We start from the raw sequence: 12,104 nt of genomic DNA, 5'->3' as shown, positions 1-12,104 counted from the left end.
GTGTCTTTGTCTCACTCTGGCTGTGGGCCTGCAGGCACCTTGTTGGAATAGCCATGGTAATTGGTCCTGGTGCTGCCAGGCATAAAATCAGCAGATATGTTTCTGTTTGTGTACCTCCATATCACAAGGCTTCTATGAAATATCTTCACTAAACACCCGCTTTGAAAATGTTTCTTTTTATTTTCAAGGCTGAAAAAGAGCATTGTCTCGCTGGCCAGCATGGACAGAGGAAATGCAGGAGAGAGGAAAAAAGGAGGATCAAAGCTTTAATGAGCCAAATATATACTCTGCAATTCTATTGCTATATGTTTTCCACTTTCTCTCAATAAGCCCCACAATCCTATAGATGTCCGTCATGAAAACGTTTACCAGAAAAGTTTAGAATAATCACAAGGATAGAGCATCTTTTAACACAAATTTAAATTAAAATGTATTTTTCTAACAAATACTGTCTCTACTCTCTACTCTAAAACATTCTATAACTATCACTCCCATTTTCTCTTTACACACTAGATAGATATTTGGAATTGATGTGCGTATTAACATGGAGATGTTACATGTTACATAAAAATGTAATTGTTACATAAATATGAACGGCTTAACTGGTAACCTGTCACTGACAGGTTAAGGAGAGGTTTGTTGAAAATATTTGTTGTGTTGTCAAAATAACGTCTGAGTCTGTTGATTTATTTTATTTATGATCAGGTAGATTTGGGGGAAGTTCTTAGGCTTCTTTTCATTCAAATCCAAATTTCAGTACAGGAAAAAGTTAAAGATATATTAGCAGAGCATGGCTTAAAGCAGATGCTGAATATTAATTGCAAGAAAATCTGAATTCCCTTGACAGTGTTCTGCAAAAAAGTCCTCCTTAAGGCTCCTGCATCACCTATAGAGTGCCGGTCTATACAGGCAAAACATTTCTACATGTGATTTTATAGTGGACACATATTCTCAGTGTACAGACACTGAGATGTGTCAATGTGTTAAATTGAGCATTGCACTCTGAAGAAGTGATAATGGTGCTTTCAAGTTCTCACCACGGGGCTGTCGTGTGACAGCCTTTTCCCCTGGCAGATGATGTGCAAGTTCTCCACACATTTTATCTGTGACGCTTTCGCGAAGCTGAAAAGCAGCTCGATAAAGATATGTGTGTGTGTGTGTGTGTGTGTGTAGCAGGGATGTGACTAGATGATACTAAAGTGAGAGCAATACGCTTTTTTACAATGTGTTCTCCATGTACTTCTTCCTCTGTTTGCCACTTGTTTTCCCCCCCTGCTGTGAGGAGTTGTGGGTGAACTGCTGTGTCGACACATATTGATAAATATCCTCTCTCTGACTTTCTCTGCTATGGGAGATGAGAAAATCTGCCCTGTGTGTCCGCCTCAGTTTCCAAACATAATTGGCATCTCTGACACGCGCCTTGCAGACGCTTGTGTCAAGGCCAATTGACTTTTTGTGCAGGAAGAAATCCAAAAATGTCAGCGTCCAAAGACACAGTTGGGTTATGCATTAATGTCATACATCTCCAATCAGCACATCAACACACAGATACTAGAAAGCCTTAATTAATGTGGACATGTTTTTTTCATACCTTTGAGGGCTTTCCAATACCTGATCAACTATTTCTCAAAAGATGAAACCCTAAAATAGAATCTGAAGATGTAAGATTGAACAAAAAATAGGAATATAATTTTAGATGCGTGCACAGTGCGTAATGCCTCTTCAGGGACAGCTCATAAGCAGTTTCTAACATTTTGCATAACACGTCCTTTCCGCCTCAAAGTGTCTTCTTCCCAGGAATGTAGGCTGCTGAGATGTCTGAGGAGGCGATGTTAATAATGTGGGTGAACGTTTTCAATTTTTAATGAAACTCGAAAGCTAGAGATGACTCTCCCTCCTGCAGCAATAATGAATTCTCTCCCTCTGTGCAGTATTTTAAAAGTTATGAATGCTTATGCAACCTTTGACTAAACCCCTGACCTGGCTGCCAAATTTCTTCCTGTGTTTAAATCAGGCTTTGAGTGATGTCTTGCTGGGCTGAGGAAGTTTCAGGTAGTGTGTAAAAGAGGCATACATGCACACCTGCAGAGCACCCCTGGCATTTATGAGTCAGTCAGTCTACAGAAGACACACTGAACTTTCAAGTAGAAAACTCATTTTCATTTAGCAGTTTGGATTTAAATTTTAGAGATTGATCACTCAAAAAGGTATTCAGTAATTATGACCAAAAGTCCTTAAATGTTGAGTTCTCTATCATTAGCTCTCTTAATTACAAGGAACCATCCTCACCATTGCTTAGCTGACTGTGACTGGTACTTTCCACTGCTACCAACTCTAATTAACACTAGCTAATTTAGCTCTAATTGCCTAATACATCTTAGTAAACACTTGCCAAGTAGCAAACATGTTCTTCGTGAGACACATTTATTATAAGCCTCACACATATCTATAGTGACCACTTACTAATATTGAGGCATTGCTTGATAAACTATTGTCATTTTTTCATTTTGGTTGGCCTTTACTAGATTTAGTGAGTGAGCTGCCTTCTCCTGCGACCGCTATTTTCTATTTATTTTTCTCCTGGGCAACCTAGCTTCCCTATGGAAACTAAAATTGCACTCTTTGTCTGATTGTTTCCCTAACTTTTAGATTTTTGGTCGTCAGTCAATAGTTTTGGACAACACTCTCTCCATCTGCTAATTACATGCACTGTGATTGCTTTATAACAAACTGTTGCACAACCAGCCTCCATTTGTGTGTGTGAGAGCAAGCTGAGTGCAAATGACTATGGTCTTTTAGCTCACTGCTGGGTTTGAATTATGTTGTGAAATCTTTTACGCCTTAAAAAAAGTTTAGTGTTGTGTGTTGTAGTCCACTGGTTACCCTTCAACGGTGTTACAGCCTCATTTTGGAGAGAATTATGGATTTAGGGCCTGTCTTTTAAACACATTGATTACATTTTTTTTTTTCTCTTACTTCCTTCTCTAAAGGCGTTTTCACTCCTAACCTGTTTGGTTCAGTTAAAACAAACTTGAGTCTGTTTGCCCAGTAAGTGCGGTTCCTCTGCACTGGTGGGAAAGCTGTCAATCAAACCCTTGTGCGGACTAAACTGAGACTGCTTGAAAAGGTGGGTCTCTGCCCACTTTTTTTAAGACTCTGGTGTAGTTTGTTTGTAGTAACGAACATGAACTGACCTCAATCCTACCTAACTGCAGGAAGCAACCGCTATGGGCCATCTCCATTCATCATTGCTGAACGTGTTAAAGACCAAAGGCTAACCTGATGGAAACAATCTTGGTGGATGAGCCGGTCATGGTTCAGGATGATTAACGTGCACCTTCAGCTGAACTGTATTGATAATCCCCTTCGGCGACTCCAGTCCATCAACATTGTTTTAGGGCCTCAGTTGCCCCTCATTTTCAAACTGTATAGTTTTGCCTACAGTGATGAATCGAAACAATAAAAAAACTGACGAGTGATTACCAAACCGATGACCAGAGCCCACATGAATCCGTGTGGTCGTCTGTCCACTTTGAAATTGGAAAGTGGCTTTGGAGCAGCCACAGCCAGGCAGGAGTCACCAAGTCTTTGTTTACCTCCAGGATTTTTCCTGCAAGAAATTCCAACTAACTAGAGAGTGTTTTCATCACGCTTCATCCATTCTGGCCTGCTTGTAAATGTCCTCGTGTGAACACAGACCAAACTTGGAGTAATTATTCAAAAATGCAACACATTTGTTGATGATTCAGACTGGAGAAAATGAACTAAAGGTGTGACAACGCCCTAAGCTCTTTAACTTACTCTGAATGCCGGACATTATTTTCTATCAGCATCTTATTTGCACATATGAATGTGAAAAGACGGAGACAGTCTCTCCTGGGGAATGTACAGTTTTTTTTTTTAGCAAGGCAGATTCCACCATCTGTCCAGGTTCCCACTTGGTCACATGCTGGGAAGTCATCCCTGCCCCCAGTTTGGCCTCCTGTTTACAAGCAGATATGAACACCTCCTCACTACTTTGAATAAACCAATAAACCAACCGTTAAATGTCTGCACGGTGTGTAAGGGTGTGGTTACATGGTGATAAAAATGGAAGAGAGGTAGCTCACTGTGAGAGGGAGAAAGTTGTTGTTGCCTGGGGACATCTGCTGAATGAGTGTTTGTCCTTGGTCATTATAATGAGCTTTACATTCTTACAACATAGTATTTGTAGTGACACATCCTAGATTTATTCACAGAAAATAACACGCTATGATGACTGATTTGTTCTCGGGTCGATGTGGGCCTATCACAGATCTTCTGATGTACTCGCAAGTGTTTGTCATGGCCTCCACAATGGTTATCCTAACCCCTAGCCCTAAAAGTACTATCAGTTTCAGACAAAAGTATTGCATATTGGTCAGGCTCCAGTCATTAGGGTTAATTCCTCTTGGGTTTCAAAATAACACATTTATTATTAAATTCCCATCAACCTAAGGGTGGAGTATGTTTGAATAAAAGTCTGTTAATTTAAGCCCTTACCTAATGCATGTACACACGGCTGATTAAAGCCATCAATGCAAGCTAAATCCTCAATTTTATTATTATATACGAGAGTCTTTCAATCTCTTGCCTGTGACTCACCATTAATGTTGCGTTTTCTATCCATTCATAACGATTGGTTTGTCAAACTCAAGGGAGTGTGTTACTCTACTGCAGCAATGGCCCAACTGGACCAAAAATATCCAAAGATGCATTTAAGGAGAGCTTGTAATGCATCAGAGGGAAATTAAATTAAAAAAGCAATAGATGGCTTTTTCCTCACTTCAGAAAAAAAACGTATAGTGTTTGTGTAATACCTCTTAATGCCAAAAGGGGGAGACTTTCCGTTTTTTATAGGTGTATTTAAGTACTATTCCATATCAAAGGAGTACACTTTTAATGTGTGTGAGTGTTATTATTATGCACAAATGTATCAATGTTAAGGTTATGTGGTAAACCAAAGGCAGTTGTCAATTTGACTGCATTGCTGATGCAGATTAATAAACATATTCTATCCAAAGACGCACTAGAGGAACACAAAGTACAGGAACAAACATTAGACATCACAATGAGGAACAGATGAAACTGAGTCACCGCTGAAAGAAATAAGAGTAATGCTATTTAGACAGAAGTGGAATGAAATGAAAAGGAAAAACAGTGACTCTGCTAAAAGGCTCTGGCTTTATTGCTTTCAGACACTGATTGTAATTCTTTCTCCGTCCTCAAGAGCAAGATTGCACTCACCACAAACTGCTTTGCTTGGTATATATTTGAGAATAACATCAACATTTATTTTTACATCTTTTTTCACTGTTTGCCTTCTTAACATTCTCTCTCTCTCTCCTCTCTCCATATGTAGGTTTCAAAAAAGGTTGCAGATCTCATTTTGGAGAAACAGCCTGCTTATGTCAAGGTAAGCTTGCAGTGTCGAGTCACGGCCACTTAACACAAGCATTTTTCTTTTTTTTTCTTTGCAAAGCCACTTGTCTTACATTTTTTTATTTTAAGATATAGTAGCTTTTTATTTATGGTATCTTCTCCCAAATTATTACTTAGACATCAAGGTGTTTTGATGCTTTCAGTGTGTCTCTGGATTCATTCATGTTTGAGTTTTTTTTCTGACTGCCAAAATAGGCTGCAATAGGAAATTTGACTCCAAAGATAAGGAAATAAAGAAATAAAACCAAGTCGATAAAATTCCCTCTTTCATTGCCTTGTGATGTTGCACTAAACTGAAATGAAGCAAATGAGTTACACTTTCTCTTCAGTCTATTCTCAGTCAGATCCAATAGAGAACAATCACAGAGGACCACGTTTGCTTTAGTAACGATGAGTCAGACTGAGTCTTCCAGCTGGGTCTGTTCATCTGTTTCATTTGACATCAGTATACTGATGTGATCTCATACGTGGCATCTTTTTAAGATATGCACTTTGCAGCAGCAGCAGCAGCAGCAGCAGCAGCATTCTTGACCCTCCAAACATTAACTCCATGAGTTAAGAGTGGTTACCTGAAACACCTGCAACATAAAAAAGGAAGAGAATAACATGAGCTACTTTTTCTGGAGATTTTGTAATCCGGAATATAAACGCTTGTTAACAAATCGAACTTCATCCAGATGCTGGTGCAGCGGCTGAAGCCAGTAGTAGAATCTGTGGTATCTTTCTTTAGATGTGTAAAGATGTCTGTGTACATTTCATGCACTTTGTTGCTGGATCAATGTGATTTGGCAGAAGATCAAAGTTCTGTGTGCGCTGAAAATATACATCTTTGTGCGCCTGTTGGATTTGATTGAGTTTGTCTTTTGATTTATTTGATTCAGCAACCAAGCTTCACTCACCCAATTACATATATCACTTTTGAAGAGTCTGTCGAATGATTGTCGAGTAAGTGAGTCTTAAATCCCACAGAGACTCATCGGATGACTGACAGCTTTAACAAATTTGGGATGTAGTGAAATTGCAGTGAAATTATCATCATTGTTAAGCCATCTGAAGGTCAATCTATGAATAGCAAATTGATCATTATTTCTGCGACTCCCCTCTGCAACGGTAGAGTCAAAATGACAGCAGGGCTTATTAGTAGATGTTGCCAGGGATTTTTTTGAAGCATCTCCATTGACCCCTTTCTGCCCATATTCACTTGGTATAGAATCTATAAAAATAGAGTTCAGAGAGCATTCTGTTGTCTACATCCACTGCATTTATTTAACAGCAAGAAGGACAGTTAAATATCAGGTCCTAGTATTCGGAGATAAAAAAAAAAAACAGCATGGCACACTTGGTATGTTATTCTTGAATTTTGAAGTACCTACCATAACATGTGTACCCTATCTTTCTTCCTGGAAGATAAAGTGAAAAATGTTTTAGGCTCCTCTCACTGTCCTGTTTACTGCAATGTACTTGAGGAGTTTCATCGCTCTTCTCCTCCACATCTTTTCTTTTCTGAGTCCTCTTATATCGTATATCCGCTTTGTGATCATCAAACATGTACACAGATACTACATTTGCTGCAGAAAAACACAGCCAAAGGGCATGATACAGCAGTGCTTGCATACCAAGCATAACACATCAGTGGACATAAATTGTACAGACACATACGCTCGTGCCTCAGAGCTTGAAATGATGGCTTGCTAAGAGCCTGCTCTGACTCATAGCTCTCTGTGTAGTGACCATCCCTCCTCCCGTTTGGGGCATGTGTGTAATCACTGTTGCCCTCAGAAAGGGTCAAACTGTGATCAGTCTTCCTCTTGTGCAAAGTTACATGAACGCCTGAGCCATTTTTGGTCATTGATTTACAACTTTGAATTCAAATAACTATTGGTTATTTTCTAGCAGCCTATACATTGTTCTCCTTTTTCATACATACCCCTGAATTTGATCCTCGTACAATTACATTACTTACCAGTTACATTACTTCATCTGCCTTAGAGAGGGGGTCCGCACCATAAATTTAATATAAGAAGTGGCCATAGCCTCCCAGAATGAAACGATAAGTCAATGCAAAACTATCCATCCATCCATCCATCCATCCATCCATCCATCCATCCACCTAGCCATCCATCCATTCATCCATCCATCCATCCATCCCTCCATTCATCCACCCATCCATCCCTCCATTCTTCCATCCCTCCATTCATCCATCCATCCATCCGTCCCAGTTCACTTTTCTGAATGATCCTCTTTGATAAAAAAAAATAAGCTATAAAGCAACATGTGTTTTGGCTTAACTTGTATTGATATTGCTACAGTGACAAGTTAATCAGGATTGAGGTGTAGCAATGTGTATCCATCCTCTCATCCAAATACAATCAACCCCCCCCCCCCCATCCTACCTGTATAATGCATTCTCTGATTGACACCCAGTGTTCATCCTTTAGTTTTAGAGGATATGTGAGGGCTTTCATCAGTGGGCATAGCCTCTGCCACCATTGAGTTAAATTAATGTAAAATCCTGTTACTTTAGATTGCCAATCAATGAAACACACATTGGGACAATTTGAAATAAAACTGCCAGTGACTGCCAGTACAGAATTGAGTGACCACAACATGACTTTGCGCCAGGTAGCCCTGACTATAGGTCATTTAACACCAATGTGGTCTTGTGGACTGGTATTCAATTATTTTCCACTGGAAACACTGCTGGTGCTTTTGATTGTGTTCCCCAGTCAATTTCTCTGAAAGAGATTGTTAATCTTAGCGGTCTTACTTGCTGATTACACAGGGGGGCCTTCAGCCTGTCTCACTGGGAGACTGGATACTGTCAGGCAAAAGCACTTTTAATAAATCTGTGCAGCCATGGTCCCAACTACGTAGAGCTTTTAGCTGTTGTGTATGAATGTGGATAAGGATCCTTTATGTAAAAGATGGATACAACTGTGAATCCCATTATTTGTGTTTCCAATTTACTTAAAGCTTCTTTGAGGTTTTTGCTTGTTATGAAAAGGACTGAAATTAATTCTGATAGCTCTTCAGGACTACAATAGCAGTTTTGCTGTTGAAAGAAAGCAGGATTAGATAAAAATATTACATACAAGTGCACATTATAAATCAGTAAAGAGATGAGTCATACTGCTATGTCCACAGGGGACACCAAAATCGGCATTAAGCCAAAGTTCCTCACCGGGAATTTAACAGAAAAACATGTTTTAGGCTTAACCCGAAAAGGCTTCATAAGAATGTGTAGGCTCTGGCAGCTTGGGGAACAGGGAGTTAGTCCATAGTCAATGTGAAGGAGGGTTAACTGGACGACCTCTTATGAATATATGAATAAAAAAAAACTTGGAAAAAAATCCCTTGTGACCAAAACATCTCCTTCTGAATGACCTTCACTTCCCACTCCAGCTCCTATGTTTGTGAACACTAGGAGTCGGTCGTATAGTTTAATTGATCACCTTCATGTTTACAGTACACAGATCTGCTCTATCCCTACATTTCTGGGTTGTTCTTTGGCTTTCTCTCTTCCAGGTATTGGATTTAAGTGAATCCTAGTAATGCATCCAAGCTCTTTAACCCCTTCGTCAACCCGAGACTGACTGACCACTTGTCCCAGCCTTATACTGTACACAGTTATTGCATTTCCCCTCACACGCTAAGCTGATTGAGCTCTGTGTCTGTCAGGTTAACTGTGGCTTACAGACAGCTCAGAACAGTTGTATAGCAACAAATGTGAGCCTCAGGCAACATACTGAGCGCTCAGTATGTAGACCTCGTGTGCTTGTTCGTGTATGAGATTCTGTTTGAAGCTGCATGTGTGTAATCAAGCTGTTTTTTGCCTTTTCCTTTGTTGTGCACATAACTGAAAACAGTATTTTCACAGCACATTACCTCATGGACGAAGTGTTTGCACAACCGCTGTGTCCAGTACATGTGTGATAATACACGCTATTACATAGAAATGGTTAGAGAGTTCCCGACTGTGTGTGGCCGTCTGGTGAAGAAAAAAATGTGGTTTTGTTGGAAAGAAACAGCTTATCGTTTCTTCTTAACTGAATCTTAGCACTTATTTGGGTACTTTGAGTACTGTGCAAAGATTTACACGTCAATCACTCTTTAACTCCGACTTTCCAAGAGAAATATTGGAAGAGGGTTTTTTTTTTGTCTGAGAAAATGATAATCCCCCTCCCCTGTGAACTTTTTGCACTGGTGTTGCAGCACTGCTCCCAATATGTGACTCAATCTGCCGGATTCAGACTCTAAATTATTCCTCAGCTAGACCTGGTGAGTCAGCCCGACCCCAGCTGGTTCCCACTGAGACAGGGTGCAAGGGCATATTCTGAGGACACATTTTAATGTCGGTTTGCGTGTACCAAAGCCTCCATGGCACTCTCTCATACATGCATAAACGTTTCTAACCAGAGCTTAAGAAACATTTTCTGTGTAGATATGCAAAGGCTGCATGGTCAGTTGCCATTAAATGGTTTACAAGATGTAAAAGCAGCAAAGTAGAGCACCGTGTTGATATTTTCCTCAACATGTTTAAAAAAAAAAGAGTACTTTTATTTGCCCTTTTGCCAAAAGCATATGACAATCTTGATACTTCTCTCATATATGTAGGCTAAATCTGAAGCTACAACTATCAGTCGCGTAGGGTTAGCTTAGCATAAAGGCTTTAAACGGGGGGGGGGGGAGCTTATTTGGCCCTGTAAGGGTGCTGCTACAGCACCTCCTAAAATCAGGGATAATTAAAACCATCAGTTTATGAAAACGTATAAATTATGTTATCCTGGTTTTATGGGATATGTTGATCAATCTCAATCAATCTTTATCTGTATAGCACCAATTCATAACAAATGTTATCTCAAAAAGCAGGTAAGTACCTCATTCTTATGTTATAAAAGAACAGGTGAAAAAGACTTAACGCAGTGCTATGTTACAAAGACCCAACGTTAATCCATCATGAGCACAGCACTTAGCTACATTTAGCAAAGGTACAGGGGCATGAAAAAAATCCTTCAGCTATCGTATGTAGAATTTTATGACAATGTTTACATTCAAATATCTAAATTAATTACAAATTGACTAAGCCTATGTTTTATATATATATTGAGTACATTCATTACCTCAAATATTTCCAACAGTTATCAAAGCCAGAGAAATCTGTAATTTTACAGTGGTAACATATCTTGTCGCGGCAGCAGATATAAGGCGACTTTTTGGTCTGGTTACCATAATAATCTTTAACGTGTTAATAACACTTCCTGCAGTGTAACAACTCACAGCAGGTCAGAGCTTTTCCATTGTTGGGCACACAGTGAGGTGTTTTGGAGAGGTCACCGTTGTTGTCAACATAATTGACAACAAAGGTGCAATTTGTAATCAAGCTATCAGGAAATAAGCAAAATAAATTTCCCCAAAATATATTTCTTAACAAAAGTTTTCCTTATTGAACAATTTGAGTCTTATCTTTAAAAATAATCTTAATCAGGTGTTTTCATCAGAATTCGTATCAGAGCATAGAAGTCCTCACTTCCTAAGCCCTGAGCAGAAAGAGTCACACGGTGTTTGTCCCCTCAGAGACAAGTCTGGTTATTGAATCAATCCCTGCAAACTGTTCTGTGGGCTTGTAAAGGGCCCCGTCAACACTCAAGATCATGAGGGCTGATTGGTATGAATGGGATCATTGATCTCATATGCACAGCTGAAGTGCCACTGGGATGTTGTTGTTTTTTTTATGACCGTTTAAAATTAATCTCCCCTAGACTTCATTCTGTATATGAAAGGTTGTGGTCTGTCTGTGTTATGAAATAGTGGGAACTCTGGACTGTTTATGCGGATGTTTGATTAAACATGAACCAAATAAGGTCACAGAACAAGGATCCTGTACCTCAGGCATGGAATCTGTGAGATCAAGAACATCAAATCAAGGAGAGAAAAAGAGCGGTTGAAAAGTATAGCACTTTTCTTTTTGTTCCTGCTTTGGCTGAGGGTGTATTCATTCTTTACGGAGGTCATTGAAGTGGCATAATGGCTGAACTCTCAGAGCAAAGTGCTCATTGATCCTTCTCTAAATCTCAAAGCTCAGAAGAAAGGAGGCTTTTCTGTGATTTTCTTTGTATTCTGAACATCTTCCTCTAGAACTACAGAACACCGCCATACCATATTAGCATCATCTGTTACATCTATCTTCATGAAATGCTCACAGCAGGATGCCTTTCACTCAAGACTTCTCTGATATATGTTTCCCTGTGTGTTTGTGTGTGTTGCAGTACATTGTGCAGAAAGTGATTTTATGCAGCAAATGGTATAATAACTCGCATATTTGGCTGACAGCACTGCAAATGAACCAGTGTAACAATATAGACGAATCATTGGGATTTTACAGGCCACTAGCGTTATAGAATAGCTTTCTGAGGCTGTTTCTTAGCACTCAATCGATATTTGAGCAGTTTAGGTACAACATAGTACACCCTTCTTTTGGAAATCAAACATTAACTTTGAAATGTTGTAACTGTCTGTACAGATACAGTATGCTGCTTTGTCTTATTTACTGTCATTCTCCTTCCTCACAGGAGCTGGAGCGAGTGACAGCATTACAGACTAACCTGCAGCTGGCAGCAGTCATTTGCACTAATGCAAGGAGGTAA

The 12,104-nt window shown here is 39.5% G+C and overlaps 1 protein-coding gene across 2 annotated transcripts in view; it reads left to right on the top strand.

Moving 5' to 3' along the window:
* Positions 1-12,104, top strand: part of vps50 (VPS50 EARP/GARPII complex subunit) — a 109,565-nt gene that overhangs the window by 17,378 nt on the left and 80,083 nt on the right. For both annotated transcript variants that reach the window (XM_061058937.1, XM_061058936.1), the window contains exons 5-6: positions 5,381-5,434; positions 12,030-12,100. In XM_061058937.1, the coding sequence (XP_060914920.1) occupies positions 5,381-5,434; positions 12,030-12,100 (125 nt within the window). The remainder of the gene's footprint in view (positions 1-5,380; positions 5,435-12,029; positions 12,101-12,104) is intronic.

The sequence above is a fragment of the Labrus mixtus genome, chromosome 16 (assembly GCF_963584025.1).
Source record: "Labrus mixtus chromosome 16, fLabMix1.1, whole genome shotgun sequence".
Classification (NCBI taxonomy): Eukaryota; Metazoa; Chordata; class Actinopteri; order Labriformes; family Labridae; genus Labrus; species Labrus mixtus.
The sequence above is the reverse complement of the archived record's forward strand: the minus strand, read 5'-3'. Positions and strand labels throughout refer to the sequence as shown.